The sequence below is a fragment of the Anomaloglossus baeobatrachus genome, chromosome 5 (genome assembly GCF_048569485.1).
Source record: "Anomaloglossus baeobatrachus isolate aAnoBae1 chromosome 5, aAnoBae1.hap1, whole genome shotgun sequence".
Classification (NCBI taxonomy): Eukaryota; Metazoa; Chordata; class Amphibia; order Anura; family Aromobatidae; genus Anomaloglossus; species Anomaloglossus baeobatrachus.
In genome coordinates this window covers 562107271-562123574 of record NC_134357.1, presented here as the reverse complement: position 1 = coordinate 562123574, position 16304 = coordinate 562107271, and the positions used below count along the sequence as shown (strand labels likewise).

Sequence of the window (16304 nt, the reverse complement as noted above, 5' to 3'; positions counted from 1 at the left end):
TCATACACCTTATTTTTAGGATAATAAGTTTTGTTCCTTCTTCTTAGAAGACCCTGATAAAGCAGCCACAGCCGGTGACTGAGAAGAATCTGTGACTTCTCTGCATTTAGTGGTCACTACTCACCTGGGCGGTTATCTGTAGGAATCTCCTCTTTACTCCGCTCATCACCCCTCACATATGTCTCTGTAGTATTAATATAGGTCAGATCTTCCCCCTGAAACAAATATTGTAAAAGTCACAGACAGATGGAGAAGTCCCATCTATGATCAGCTCTAATCCTGCCATCTCCACCGCTCTCATTACACAAGTATAACACATATAATACTGGAGGATAAAACAAGACTGAGCACAAGACCTTCACAGCCGTCTACACATCATAGGGAGATTTCATGGCACCTTCTCTCCATCTACCTGATGATCCTGAGGAACATCGGGATCTTCTTGTTTACAGTCCTGTGGGAGAAGAGGACGGGGACATCTCTCTGGTGTTGTCCTCTTACTGGATAGAACTGGAGGAGACACATACAGGGACTGAATTCATTCCTTACATACAGATAATTATAGGCCGTGTGTATTTAGTCCTGTCTATTACCTGGTGATGTGAGGGGCTGGGGAGCCTCCATCATGACGTCCTTGTACAGATCTTTGTGTCCTTCTAAATACTCCCACTCCTCCATGGAGAAATAGACGGTGACGTCCTGACACCTTATAGGAACCTGACACATACAATGATACCGTCACCCCCGATCCCTTCATAGCGTTACTGTATAATGTCCCAGCATTCCCAGCAGTGTCACCTCTCCAGTCAGCAGCTCAATCATCTTGTAGGTGAGTTCTAGGATCTTCTGGTCATTGATGTCCTCATGTATCGGGGGGTGAGGCCCCGTGATTGGGCTCAGGGGTCTTCCCCATCCCTCAGACACAGGGGCCTGACAGTGCTCACTAGAGGTCTTCTTCACTACTGTGTAATCCTGGTTATGGAGAGACACAGTAAGAAATCTCACTCCAGACATTTCCAGAGTCCTCACCTCTCCAGTTCTGTCCATCTGTTATTCCCATAGCTAAGAATGATGTAATGTGACGTCATCAGAATCTCTCACCTCTCCAGTAAGCCGGAAGAGGATCTCTAGGGTGAGGTGTAATATCCTCTCCGCCATCTTGTCACTGTCCATATCCATCCTTCACGGGGCAATCAGGAGAATTCTCTTCTATAGAAGATCTCCACTGAGAGGATCCGATATTGTAGGGACCTGAATGGGGAGAAGATGATTATGTAACATCATAAAGAATCCGCTGTAATAATGCAATTACTGGAGATAATAAGGGGAAACAAATGAGGAGACAGATCGTGTAGATTGTGTGTGGAGGGAAATATAAGGTTAATATCCGGTCAGGACGGATCCTCAGTGATTGAGGTCACAGTGATGTCACCATCACAAAAGTTACAGACAATAAAGGGCCACAGCGATCACGTGTCATACATAGTGACATCACGGCTGTGATCAGTGATGTAGCTGCAGTGATGTCATTAGAGACTGAAGGAAACAGGAACATCAGCCCGAGAACAACACATCTGCACTTATATAATCGTACTGCTGCGCCCCCTGTGCACTCTCCACAGCAGAGGATGTCGGGGAGAAGGGTCCAGACTGTCGGATTCTCCACAGTCAGATCTTTTACTTCCAGAAAATAAACAGCGGCCGGATGATTCTGTCAGCAGAGAATAGAGAACACAGGAGCCGACAGCCGAGTGTTCCTGTATATGGGATAAACCACCGAGCGACCGATTGTTCTCCCCCCAGCATCTAATGTGTATGGAGCCTGAGCCCAGTAATGGGGATTCTCCGCCTGGGCTGGTGACAGTAACTGGCAAGTGCTGGGGCTCTGAACAGACGGGGCTCACTCGCCGTCAGAAAGGACGGTGATCAGTTCTGCGGCCCCATGGCAAATTTCTGGGCACCGCAGTGTTCGAGTCGCCAGCCGCATTTTGCTGGGTGACAGCTCCACCAGCACTTGTGCGATCACTGCTGAATGCTCTGTGCATTGAAGTTCACCTGTGGGCGGACTTAGTACGTGATGCACTCCTGTGTCATAGATGAAGAGGAGCCGCAGCGCCAGCATCCCTCAGAGGTGTCTGTTCAGCCCCCACAGCAACTTGTATGCCTCCCGAGAGCCGTCTGCCCCAGCATCATGTATGCCCCACAGAGCTGTCTGCTCCCAGCAATGTATATGCCCACCAGAGCTGTCTGCCATCCAGAAATGTGTATGCCCGCAGAGCTGTCTGCTCTCTCCCATGCAACATGTATCCCCCATCCAGAGATGTCTGCCCAGCCCCCCAGCAACATGTATGCCCCAGAGCTTTCTGCCCCTCCCAGCAAAATGTATGCCCCCGCAGCTGTAAAATGTAAATTTCTAATACTTTGATGAAAACCCTTTGTTGGCAATGACGGCCTGAAGTCTTGACCTCATGGCCATCACCAGACGCTGTTTTTCCTCCTTGTTAATGCTCTGCCGGCCTTTACTGGAGCGGTTTTCAGTTGCTGTTTGTTTGTGGCCTGAAGTTTAATCTTAAAAAGTGAAATGCGTCTGTATTGGGTTTAGATCAGGTGATTACTCGGCCATTCCAGAATATTCCACTTCTTTGCTTTAATAAACTCCTGGGTTGCTTTGGCTTTATGTTTTCGGTCATTGTCCATCTGTATTATGAATCACCGACAAATCAGTTGGGCTGGATTTGAGCACACAGTGTCTCTGAAAACCGCAGAATTCATACATCTGCTTCTGCCCTGTGTCACATCATCAATAAATACTAGGGAAACAGTGCCGTTGCCAGCCATGCATGCCCAGCTGTCACACTTCCGCTTTTGATCATGATCGACCATCACACTGCCTCCGCCGTGTGTTACAGATAATGTAGTATGCTTTGGCTCATGAGCTGTATCATGCCCAGCCATCACACTGCCTCCGCCGTGTGTTACAGATGATGGGGTGTGCTTTGGATCATGAACTGTATCATGCCCGGCCATCACACTGCCTCCGCCGTGTGTTACAGATGATGTGGTGTGCTTTGGATCATGAGCTGTATCATGCCCGGCCATCACACTGCCCCCACCGTGTGTTACAGATGATATGGTATGCTTTGGATCATGAACTGTATCATGCCCGGCCATTACACTGCCTCCGCCGTGTGTTACAGATAATGTGGTGTGCTTTGGATCATGAACTGTATCATGCCTGGAAATCACACTGCGTCCGCCGTGTGTTACACATGATGTGGTGTGCTGTGGATCATGAGCTCTACCATGCCCAGCCATCACACTGCCTCCGCCATGTGTTACAGATGATGTGGTGTGCTGTGGATCATGAGCTCTACCATGCCCGGCCATCACACTGCCTCCGCCGTGTGTTACACATGATGTGGTGTGCTTTGGATCATGAGCTCTACCATGCCCGGCCATCACACTGCCTCCGCCGTGTGTTACAAATGATGTGGTATGCTTTGGATGATGAGCTGTACCATGCCTTCGATATACTTTTTTCTTTCCATCATTCTGTCTAAGGAATGTTCTTCCAGAACTGTGCTGGTTTTTTAATATTTTTTTAGTAAAGGCCAATCTAGCCTTCTTATTCTTGAGGCGTATGAGTGTCTGGCACTGTGCAGTGAACCCTCTGTATTTTCATTCATGCAATCTTCTCTTTATGGTTGATCTGGATATGATACGCCTACATCCTGGAGAGTGTTCACTTGGTTGGATGTTGCATGTCTTTAAACTTTTAATACTAAGTTACTCCCTCGGCCTCACACAATGATACTCCATGACCACCCATAAAGATGGCCGCATGCTGGACCTCATCTTTACCCGCCTCTGTTCCCTATCTAACCTTTCAAACTCACCTCTCCCCCTATCGGACCACAACATATTTACATTCTCTTCCCTCTCCTCACCTAGCACTCAACCCCCATTTTAGAAACTTTCACTCCCTTGCAGAAATCTTAAAATCCTTCACTCACATTCACTCCGAGTTCCTCCTCCCTCTTGCTGACATTGCTTCATTACATGATGCAGATGTTGCTGCCACTCTATATAACACCACAATACGTACAGCTCTTGATTTGGCTGCCCCCCTCACGCATAGCAAAACGCACACAATCAACAGACAACTCTGGCATACCAGCCTGAATGAAGAACTGAGACAGGCCTCCAGAGCGGCTGAATGGAGATAAAAGAGATCCCATTCCACAGAGCACTTCATCGCATACAAACAGCCCTCACCAATTTCAAGTCCATACTCACTGCTGCAAAACATAACTACTTCTCATCCCCCATATCCTCCCTGTTACACAACCCTAAACCATACCTCCCAACATTTAAAGATGCCGCGGCAATTTTAGGACACGCCCCTAACCACACCCATTTTGCAATCTGTCATGCCCACATCCAATCCTTTTCAGCACTGCTGATCACATTGTTTAAGGCTGCGTGCCCACGATCAGTATTTGCAGCATTTTGGATGTAGCGTGTTTTTGCTGTGTCCAAAACGCTGCATTGTACAGTACAAGCACAGTGGAGGGATTTCTAGAAATCCCACGCCCACTGTGCTTGTTTTTTCTGCAGCAAACACTGACCTGCGGAGCGTCTTTCCAGACTGCAGCATATCAATTGTTTGCTGCAGTTGCATGCGTCCTCCGTAGGAAGAACACAGCAGGAGACCGCAGCGCACTGAACTCTGATCGTGGGCAGAGGCAGCTGCGTTCTCTTGCAGAGGACACTTGCAGCCCCGCAGGTCAGGAACCGCTGCCTCCAGGACACAGTGAGTCCTGATCATGGGCACAGGCAGCTCCGGTCTCCTGCGTTCTCCTGCAGAGGAGACGTGCAGCCCCGCAGGTCAGGACCTGCTGCCTCCAGGACACAGTGAGTCCTGATCATGGGCACAGGCAGCTGTGGTCTCCTGTGGAGGAGACGTGCAGCCCCGCAGGTCAGGACCCACTGCCTCCAGGACACAGTGAGTCCTGATCGTGGGTGCAGGCATACGCACATATACGGTACATATTTGAAGACAAATTCCCTAAAATACATAGAACCAGACAAATCTATACACAGTCATCTACACTGACATACATAGATATATACATCATACATATACACACATTGGAGGTAATAGCCCCGCTTGTCTCTGTCCAGCTCCTCCTTGGCATGTGATCACTTGGCATCACTTTAACAGACCTAGCCACGCACAGTGCACACTGACACCGCTGTGTATGTATCACAAGGGAGGATGGGGGTTTTATATACTACCTACTAATATATATATATATATATATATATATATATATATATATATATATATATATATATATATATATATATATATATATATATATATATATATATACACATATACACACATACATACACACTACATATCACAGGAGGGGCTGGGGGCTACAGTATATACATCACAAGAGGTGCTGGGGGCTACAGTATATACAGCACAGGAGGGGCTGGGGGCTACAGTATATACAGCACAGGAGGGGCTGGGGTTATAGTATATACAGCACAGGAGGGTCTTGGGGCATAGACAGTACTTGAGGGGGCATACATATTAGGCCTGTTTCAGATGTCAGTGATTCTGATATGTATGTGCTAGTTTTTATACGTACCAGAATCACTGACCTATGCAGACCCATCATAATCAATGGGTCTGCACACACATCAGTGATTTTTCACTGACCATGTCTCCGTGCGGCGTACATGCGTATCCGTGATTGCCACACAGAAACATGTCAATTTTTTTTCCGGCATCACTGATGTCCCACGGACCACACTATGGTGTGATCCGTGAAACACGTACCAGAAAAACACAGACATTTAAAATAAAAAGCTTTTTCAACTCACCTTCTCCAGCGATGCGGAGTTTGACAGCTGCTCTCTGCTTCTTCCTGCCTGGTTCATTATGGCATGCATATTCATTTATGCAGCCAGAGCCAACCCGGAAGTAGCTGCAGAGGTGAGACAGTGGTGACTGGATGCTGAATCGCGGGACTCTTCAGCACTACGGAGAGCAGGAGCAGGGGCAGGTGAGTATATGTCCATGTGCAATCACGGAGTACGGATCACGTATCACGGATTGCACATGGACAACCACTGTGTGCCGAGAATCACGGAGTATGAAGGGACATATGCACGTCAGTGAAGAACGTCTGTGTTTTTCACTGAGGGACATACACGTTACTAAGGGGTATACACATACTGGGGGAAATACACTTTACTGTGGGGCATACAAATTACTGGTAACATAGCTATTACTAAGGGGCATATAGCTCTGGTGTTGGGGCTTTTACAGCTCTGGGGGAACATACAGCTCCGATGGGGAGGCTGGTGGCATACAGATCTGGTGAGGTGGGGCTGGAGGCATACAGATCTGGTGAGGGGGCTAGGGGCATAAAAATCTGGTGTGGGGGCTGGGGGGCATACAGATCTGGTGGGGGGGGTGGCTGGAGGCATATAGCTCTGGTGTGGTGAGGAGAGAGCTGGGGCATACAGATCTGGTGAGGTGGGGCTGGAGGCATACAGATCTGGTGAGGGGGCATAAAAATCTGGTGTGGGGGCTGGGGGGCATACAGATCTGGTGGGGGGGTGGCTGGAAGCATATAGCTCTGGTGAGGAGAGGGCTGGGGCATACAGATCTGGTGAGGGGGGGCGGGGGATTCAGATCTGGTGGGAGGAGGCTGGAGGCATACAGAGCTGGGGGGTCCTGGGGGGCATATAGATCTGGTGGGGGTGCTGGGGGGCATACAAATCTGGTGTGGGGGCTGGGGGGCATACATCTGGGTAGGTGGGGGGGGGGCACATACAGCATTGCTTGGTGCTGCAGCTGCTTTCCCTCCAGTCTCTTCATCTGTGGACAGAGCTCAGCATGTCGGCGGTAGCTCCGCCCACAGATGAACTTCGTACACAAGCAGCCCAGCTGAGAGCAGTGCACTGGGCTGCAGGTGCCGGATTTAAAGCGCCGGCAGCCAGGAAAGTGCTGCTGCCGCCCACCCATAACAGCGGCAGCACACAAAGCCAGAGCAGTGAAGCAGCGCTCGGCTCTGCTCATGTGGATAGGAGGGGGAGAAAGTCAGACGGGAAGAGAGCGGGTGGGCGGAGCCACGGGACACAGGGCTCACGATCGTGACACCCGCACAAATCCGGTACAGTCCCGCTATATCCGGGACGGTTGGGAGGTATGCCTAAACAGCTATTCAACACTTTTAATTCACTGCTCCATTCCCTGACACCTCCCCCCTCTCCTCTAATCTCAGCTGAAGACTTTGCCTCATTCTTCAAGCAGAAGGTAGAAGACATCAATGAAAGCTTTGACACACAGTCCCCACAGCCCCTCCCCATAACTACTGAGCGATGCTCCTCCATATCAAGCTTCTCCACCATGACAGATCAGCTCTCCTCTCTAGATTGGATCTCACCCCCTGTGCAATTGACCCACTCCCATCCCATCGCATCCCAAACTCACTGCAGTCTTCATCCAGCACCAAACCCATCTATTCAACTTATCACTAACAACTGGTGTCTTCTCCTCATGCTTTAAACATGCCTCTATCACACCCATCCTCAAAAAGCTCTCCCTTGACCCAGTCTCTGTGTCTATCAGTTTTTATCACGTCTTCCCTTTGCCTCAAAAATACTGGAACAACATGTCCATCTTGAACTGTCTTCCCACCTTCCCGCTCCCTCTATGACTGGCTATAATCTGGCATCTGTCCACTGAAACTACTCTAATTAAAGTCACAAATGACCCACTAACCGACAAAGCCAGCGACACTACTCTGTTCTTCTCCTCGTAGACCTGTCTTTTGCTTTTGACATCATGGACCATTCCCTCTTGCTACAGATTCCCTCATCTCTTGGTATCACAGACTTGGCACTATCCTGGATCGCTTTCTTATCTAACGGATGATACTTTCAGTGTCTCCCACCCTCACACTACCGCCTCATCCGCCCCCCCCGTCTGTGTCCCCCCAAGCAGGCCCGGACTGACCATAGGGCAATTCTGGCAAATGCCAGATGAGCCGATCCCTGTAGTGGGCCTATGCCTGTAGTGGGCCGCTGTATCTGCAGTCACCGCCGCGCTCCTCAATAGTCTTTGCAGGCCGGGCACACTAGCTGCAGCAGGACCAGGAGGCAGCGCTCTCCTGTGCCGGCCCTGTTGTGTGCTGATGTGCCGGCCCGGCATGCACACACTGCTGAGGAGCGTGCTGGTGCCGGTGACCACAGCTTCCTCCTTCCTATGCAAATGTATTTGCATCTTTCAGACGTAAATAAATTTGAGCAGTGCGCCGGGACTGGGCCCCGCCCCCAACGTGCAGCAACGTGATGAGATCAGCACCTTGCCGACGTCATCACAGTGCTGCGAGCGCCGGCACACAGGAGACATCAGGAAGCGGTAAGCTCTCCATGGAGGAGACGAATAGACAGGTTTCATTAATGGGGATGAGTGGGGAGGGGCTGAAGACACAACGGGGAACATTTGTGAAGGAACACAGCTTTGTGACAGGCAGAGGGGGAGTACTCTATTCTGAGGGAGGATGAGGGTGAGGCAGGAGTGTGTAGTGATGGGGTAGTGTAATTTGTGTGTATAGAGGGTGATGGGGGGTGCATTGTATTATGTCTGGGGACGGGGTAATGGAGAGTGCATTTTATTGTGTGTGGGGGAGGGGTAATGGGGGGTGCATTGTATTATGTGTGTGTGTGTGTGTGTAGTGGGTGATGGGGGGGTGTATTGTATTGTGGGGGAGGGGTAATGGAGCGTGCATTGTATTGTGTGTGTGTGTGTGTGTGTAGTGGGTGATGGGGGGATGTATTGTATTGTGGGGGAGGGCGAGGGGTAATGGAGCGTGCATTGTATTGCGTGTGTGTGTGTGTGTGTGTGTGAGGCTAATGGGGGTGCATGGTATTGCGTGTGTGTGTGTAGTGGGTGATGGGGGGGTGTATTGTATTGTGTGTGGGGGGAGGGCTAATGGAGCGTGCATTGTATTGTGTGTGTGTGTGTGTGTGAGAGGCTAATGGGGGTGCATTGTATTGCGTGTGTGTGTGTGTAGTGGGTGATGGGGGGTGTATTGTATTGTGTGTGGGGGAGGGGTAATGGAGCGTGCATTGTAGTGTGTGTGTGTTTGTTTGTGTGTGTGGCTAATCTTGGTGGATCGTATTGTGTGTGTGTGTGTGTGGGGGGAGGGGTAATTGGGGTGCATTGTAGTGTGTGTGTGTGTGTGTGTGTGTGTGTGTGTGTGTGTGTGTGTGTGTGTGTGTGTGTGTGTAGGGGTAATGGGGGTGCATTGTATTGTGTGTGTGGGGGGAAGGCGCGGAGTCATTAATCGAGGACTAATTAGTGGGATATCAGTTATATTAGTCCTGGACCTGTCCAACAGGTACAATCCCCTGTAGTGACTGCAGCGCTTGTAGAATGATTAGGACACAGGTATGTGGCGGAACAATCCACAAATCAGGGAAGCAAAGAGCAGAAAATACATCAAGGTCTGCTACACACTCCAAAAATGTGTCACATAGTGCCATACAGTACTCACATAGTGCCGTACAGTACTCACATAGTGCCGTACAGTACTCACATAGTGCCGTACAGTACTCACATAATGCCATACAGTACTCACATAGTACCATACAGTGTCACATAGTGCCATACAGTATCACATAGTGCCGTACAGTGTGACAAGAGTGATATAGTGCCATGCAGTACTTACATAATGCCATATGGTACTCACATAATGCCATACAGTGTCACATAATGCCATACAGTACTCAAATAGTACCATACAGTGTCACATAGTGCCATACAGTATCACATAGTGCCGTACAGTGTGACAAGAGTGATATAGTGCCATGCAGTACTCACATAATGCCATATGGTACTCACATAATGCCATACAGTGTCACATAATGCCATACAGTACTCACATAGTGACATACAGTACTCACATAATGCCATACAGTGCTCACATAGTGCCATACAGTGCTCACATACTGTCATACAGTGCTCACATACTGTCATACAGTGCTCACATAGCGCCATACAGTGCTCACATAGCGCCATACAGTGCTCACATAGCAAATGGGATCCCTCTAACAAGAGAGCTGCTCTTAAATATGGGGATTATATACAGCTCTCTTGTTAGAGGGATCCCATTTGGTAATGCTCTTCAATTTTCCTTGTATGCCCCTGTGTGCTCACAGTCACTGGGTGTATTTTAACTAAATTTTAATATCAATAAAGTTTATATTTTATTCTGGTAATTGAGGTTCTTTGTACTAATGCCACACAGTACTCACATAATGCCACACAGTACTCACATAGTGCCATACAGTGTCACATAATGCCATACAGTGTGAACATAGTGCCATATAGTGTCACATAGCTCTAGTGTGACAGAGTGATACAGTGTCACATAGTGCCATACAGTACTCACATAATGCCATAGAGTACTCACAAAATTCCATAGAGTGCTCACATAGTGCCATACAGTGCTCACATAATGCCATACAGTGCTCACATAGTGCCCTACAGTACTCACATAGTGCCATACAGTGCTCACATAGTGCCATACAGTGTCACATAGCGCCATACAGTACTCACATATACAAGTGCAGAAATATATTACACATTCACCATGCGAAAAGTGGTCTTGTGTACCCCCAAATGCCAGGGCTGAATTTTAGTCCCAGTCCAGTCCTGGTCCCAAGGTTCAGTTCTAGGACCCTTGCTATTCTCAATCTACACCTTTGGCCTGGGACAGCTCATAGAGTGCCATGGCTTCCAATGTCATCTCTACGCTGATGATATGCAGATCTACCTCTCTGAACCTGATACCACCTCCTTACTAACTAAAATCCCACAGTGTCTGTGAAGCGATGGCCAAGAGGACCACCGCGGTGCAGAGTAGGTTACAGTACACAAGACGAGGTGCGAACAACAAGGGTGTATTTATTAACAGGCGGGGAAAGATGTGGAGAAGGCAGGTTCAGGCACGGGGTATACAGTGGCAAAACCTGATTTAACAACACTTTTGTATTCTCTAGCTGGTCCGCTCAATAGCACGGTGCTCCAACTATTACAGGTTCAAGAAACACAAAAAACAGTCAGGTACCATGCTACTCTACACATAACCTCTCTGGCCTCTGCTAAACGGGCCACACGGATGCCGTGTTCTACCTACTGAAGCCTACTTTAGCCCCTAGTATGTGCACAATATTCAACTCACAGTGATGCTGGGGACGTGGATCCAGTCCCGGGGGCCCCCAACAACAGTCTCATCCGGAGGTGTGCACTTCTCCTGGGCCGGGTTAAGGAGATCAAAATCTTCTTCTTGCTTCAGATTCCTCGCTTGTTCCCTGTTATCTGCAAGTCTCTCTCTCGATTCAGAAGAAAAACTCCATTCCTCCGAGACACACCGGCTGTGTGTTCCTTCACACGCTTCTAAAAGCGAAACAGAAACTCCCTTCTCTTCTTACACTCGGGCTGTCCATTAGCACACTTTCTGCAGGGGGAGCAGAACATTCCATTACCCCTCAACACGGGGAGGTTTCTGTCTCTTAAAGTGGCAGCGTGTTTCTTATTGTCCATAGCAGTAGCACCCCCCCCAATATCTGTTTGCTATTTCATCCTCCTGTTCTGCTCGATTTCTAAAACTGAACATGGACAAAACAGAATTCATCATCTTTCCCTGCCACCCCATCTTAACTGGCCATCAAAGTGGATGGCTGCTCAATAACCCCAGTCATGCGTACTCGCTGCATGGGGATAACCCTTGACTTTGCTCTATTCTTAAAGCCACATATCCAAGCCCTTTCCACCTCCTGCCGATTCCAACTCAAAAATATTTTTCCTGGATCCGTACATTCCTGGACCAAGAATCTGCAAAAACACTAGTTCATGCCCTTATTATCTCAGGGCTTAACTACAGCAACCTCCTGCTCTGTGGCCTTCCTTCTAACAATCTCGCACTCATACAAATCTATGCTAAACTCTGCTGCCCGATCCACCTGTCCCCTCGCTATTCCCCAGCTTTTCCTCTCTGGCAATCTTTTCACTGACTTCCCATTACCCAAAGACTCGGTTTCAAAACACTAAAAATGACATTCAAAGCAACCACAATCTATCTCCTCCATACATCTGTGACCTAGTTTCACAGTTCTTACCTGCACACAACCTCCAATCCTCACAAGATCTGCTTCTCTCCCCTCTTATCGCCTCTTCCTACAATCGTATACAAGATTTCTACCGTGTCTCCCCCATACTCAGGAACTCTATACCACAACATATCAGACTCTTGCCTACTGTTGAAACCTTCAAAAAGAACCTGAAGACCTACCTACTTAAACAAGCCTACAACCTGCCTTAACCCTCAATCCACTATACTGCTGCCCGACCAGCTGTACCCTCTCCTACTGTATCCTCACCCATCCCTTGTAGATTGTGAGCCTTAATGGGCCGGGTCTTCTCCTCCTGTACCAGTCTGTGCCTTGTATTGTTCATAATTATTGTACTTGTCTATGTATGCCCCCCATTTGAACATGTAAAGAGCTATGGAATGACTGGCGCTATAATAATAATGTTGTGAAAGGCTCTCTCTTCACTATGGTAATTATTCAAAAATCATCCAATCATCCACCAATGTTGTCTTCCGTAGACCTCCAGGACTTTTTGCATTGTTGAGGTCACCAGAGCTTTCTTTCTTTCTCAAGATGTACCAAACTGTAGATTTAGCCACTCCTAATATTGTAGCAATTTCTCAGATGTTTTTTTCTGTTTCTCCTGTATGGAGAGCTCCTTCGACCGCATGTTTACTTCTCAGCAAAAGCTTCAAAATGCAAGCACCACACCTCAAATCAGCTCCAAGCCTTTTATATGCTTAATTGAGAATGAAATAACCAAGGAATTGCCCACATGGCCCATGAGACAGCCAGAGAGTCAATTGTCCAATTACTTTTGGGCCCTTTAAAACCAGGATGGTACATATAAAGAGCTGAAACTCATTAACCCTTCATCAAATTTTAATGTGAATACCCTCAAAGCGAAAAGTCCGGACTTTATGTTCATTATTGAACTATATCCTGAATATGTTTCAGTAAACAGTAGAGATGAGTGACCCATTGGAGGTTTGGTTCGCTGGCAGCAAACAAAACGAGCGTTCACGAGTGTGAACCTTGCCCGAGGAGGTTCAGAATCACTGATGGGCATCTCTAGTAAACAGGTAAGAAACCTAAATTTATGTCAGTGTCCAAATATATATGGAGCTAACTGTGTGTTTCTATGTATTTTTGTGAATTTCTCTTCAAATATGTATATGTATGTACAGTACAGACCAAAGGTTTGGACACACCTTCTCATTCAAAGAGTTTTCTTTATTTTCATGACTCTGAAAATTGTAGACTCACATTGAAGGCATCAAAACTATGAATTAAAACATGTGGAATGAAATACTTAAAAAATTGTGAAACAACTGAAAATATGTCTTATATTCTAGGTTCTTCAAAGTAGCCACCTTTTGCTTTCATTACTACTTTGCACACTCTTGGCATTCTCTTGATGAGCTTCAAGAGGTAGTCACCGGAAATGGTCTTCCAACAGTCTTGAAGGAGTTCCCAGAGATGCTTAGCACTTGTTGGCCCTTTTGCCTTCACTCTGCGGTCCAGCTCACCCCAAACCATCTCGATTGGGTTCAGGTCTGGTGACTGTGGAGACCAGGTCATCTGGCATAGCACCTCATCACTCTTCTTCTTAGCCAGATAGCCCTTACACAGCCTGGAGGAGTGTTTAGGGTCATTGTCCTGTTCAAAAATAAATGATGGTCCAACTAAACGCAAAGTGGATGGAATAGCACGCCACTGCAAGATGCTGTGGTAGCCATGCTGGTTCAGTATGCCTTCAATTTTGAATAAATCCCCAACAGTGTCACCAGCAAAGCACCCCCACACCATCACACCTCCTCCTCCATGCTTCACGGTGGGAACCAGCCATGTAGAGTCCATCTGTTCACCTTTTCTACAAAGACACGGTGGTTGGATCCAAAAATCTCAAATTTGGACTTATCAGACCAAAGCACAGATTTCCACTGGTCTAATGTCCATTCCTTGTGTTCTTTAGCCCAAACAAGTCTCTTCTGCTTGTTGCCTGTCTTTAGCAGTGGTTTCCTAGCAGCTATTTCACCATGAAGGCCTGCTGCACAAAGTCTCCTCTTAACAGTTGTTCTAGAGATGAGAAGGTGTGTCCAAACTTTTGGTCTGTACTGTATGTAACTGTGTATGTGCATGGGGCCCACTGAGACTATCACCTGGGGCCCAAGAGAACCAGAAGCCGCTCCCCACCTACCTCCAGCTGCAGGACCGCACGGCGCACACTAGATATATGGCTGCTCTGTGCTTCCAGGACCTGTGATGATGTCACATGGAGGGGAGGAGTCAGGGGTCACATGATCAGCTCCTCAGCGTATGCAGGACTCTGCTGTGCTGGGTGTCATGGGGCTGGATGAGGGGGAGTTTATGTGTGGGGTCAGGAGGGGTTTACAGTGTGGATGGAGCAGAGCCGTGTACGAAGTGTACGGAGCAGAGCCGTGTGTGTACGAGGTGTACGGAGCAGAGCCGTGTGTATATGAGGTGTATGGAGCAGAGCCGTGTGTATATGAGGTGTATGGAGCAGAGCCGTGTGTATATGAGGTGTATGGAGCAGAGCCGTGTGTATATGAGGTGTACGGAGCAGAGCTGTGTGTGTACGAGGTGTACGGAGCGGAGCCGTGTGTGTACGAGGTGTACGGAGCAGAGCCGTGTGTATACGAGGTGTACGGAGCAGAGCCGTGTGTATATGAGGTGTATGGAGCAGAGCCGTGTGTATATGAGGTGTATGGAGCAGAGCCGTGTGTATATGAGGTGTTCGGAGCGGAGCAGTGTGTGTACGAGGTGTACGGAGCAGAGCCGTGTGTGTACGAGGTGTACGGAGCAGAGCCGTGTGTGTACGAGGTGTACGGAGCAGAGCCGTGTGTGTACGAGGTGTACGGAGCAGAGCCGTGTGTACGAGGTGTACGGAGCGGAGCCGTGTGTATATGAGGTGTATGGAGCAGAGCCGTGTGTATATGAGGTGTTCGGAGCGGAGCAGTGTGTGTACGAGGTGTACGGAGCAGAGCTGTGTGTGTACGAGGTGTTCGGAGCGGAGCAGTGTGTGTACGAGGTGTACGGAGCAGAGCTGTGTGTGTACGAGGTGTACGGAGCAGAGCTGTGTGTGTACGAGGTGTATGGAGCAGAGCTGTGTGTGTACGAGGTGTACGGAGCAGAGCTGTGTGTGTACGGAGCGGAGCCGTGTGTGTACGAGGTGTACGGAGCGGAGCCGTGTGTGTACGAGGTGTACGGAGCGGAGCCGTGTGTGTACGAGGTGTACGGAGCGGAGCCGTGTGTGTACGAGGTGTACGGAGTGGAGCCGTGTGTGTACGAGGTGTGCGGAGCGGAGCCAAGTGTGTGTGACGGATGACCTGGATTCCGGCTGTTTGATCCGGATCTCGATCACATGTATTTTGATAAGAAGCATGAGGAAATGAATGTAGAATCTGAAGGGTCTTCTCCTGATGCTAAGCAGCCATTAACCCATCAGCAGTTTACCCAACCCGAATTGAATGATTTAGTATGAGATTTGAGTCTATCAAAGAAAGCAGCTGAGTTATTAGCCTCCAGGCTTCAAGAAAAGAATGTACTTCACCGGTCAGCTAAAGAATCCCATTTTTTTTTTCCCCGAAAATCTTGGAGCTGTTAGTGATGAGCAGGGAGAACGCTTTCCTCTGAAGACGATGGAAGAGAGTTATCTGGGGCGATGGGACAAAAATATGATGGCAGACTACTGCTGGAGCATCAAACGAGATTGTCCTCTACAAGTACACAAACACAAGAGCTACAAACGCAAATTTTTGCCTGAATAGAATTTAAATAAGTTTTGCTCAAATTTTATGATTGTTTTAATATGTTCTGTTTTGAAAGTGTAGACAAATTCTGATGCAATCATATCTTTTAGTGTATTTACTGCATTACATCATTACATTTTCACAAAGATGATGCCCAAGAAGACGTTCTACTTCATTATGTTAAACTAAAGGCACGCAACGACGTATCTAACGATATATCGCCGGGGTCACGGGTTCCGTGACGCACATCCGGCATTGTTAGTGGCGTCGTTGCATGTGAGACCAACGAGCGTCCGTTAACGATGGAAAATACTCACCAAATCTTTCCACCAATCTTTTCTCACCAAG

The 16304-nt window shown here is 48.2% G+C and overlaps 2 protein-coding genes across 3 annotated transcripts in view; both read right to left on the bottom strand.

The window, feature by feature from the left end:
- LOC142313020 (uncharacterized) overlaps nt 1-726 on the bottom strand; it is a 43072-nt gene extending 42346 nt beyond the window's left edge. The window contains exons 1-3 of the mRNA XM_075352006.1: nt 594-726; nt 413-510; nt 125-215 (exon numbers count right to left, since the gene is read on the bottom strand). Of these exons, the coding sequence (XP_075208121.1) occupies nt 125-215; nt 413-510; nt 594-726 (322 nt within the window). The remainder of the gene's footprint in view (nt 1-124; nt 216-412; nt 511-593) is intronic.
- Nucleotides 713-14418, bottom strand: LOC142312343 (oocyte zinc finger protein XlCOF29-like). Of its 2 annotated transcripts, none has more exons than XM_075351279.1 (3): nt 14384-14418; nt 1102-1251; nt 713-972 (listed from the first exon to the last, which is right to left on the bottom strand). In XM_075351279.1, the coding sequence occupies exons 2-3, from the start codon at nt 1177-1179 to the stop codon at nt 754-756; spliced, it is 297 nt and encodes a 98-aa protein (XP_075207394.1). In that variant the 5' UTR covers nt 1180-1251; nt 14384-14418; the 3' UTR covers nt 713-753. The 2 variants fall into 2 exon arrangements, with proteins under 2 accessions (XP_075207394.1, XP_075207393.1); XM_075351278.1 differs by lacking the exon at nt 14384-14418 and adding an exon at nt 11274-11471.
- Between the last annotated feature and the right edge of the window lie 1886 nt (nt 14419-16304).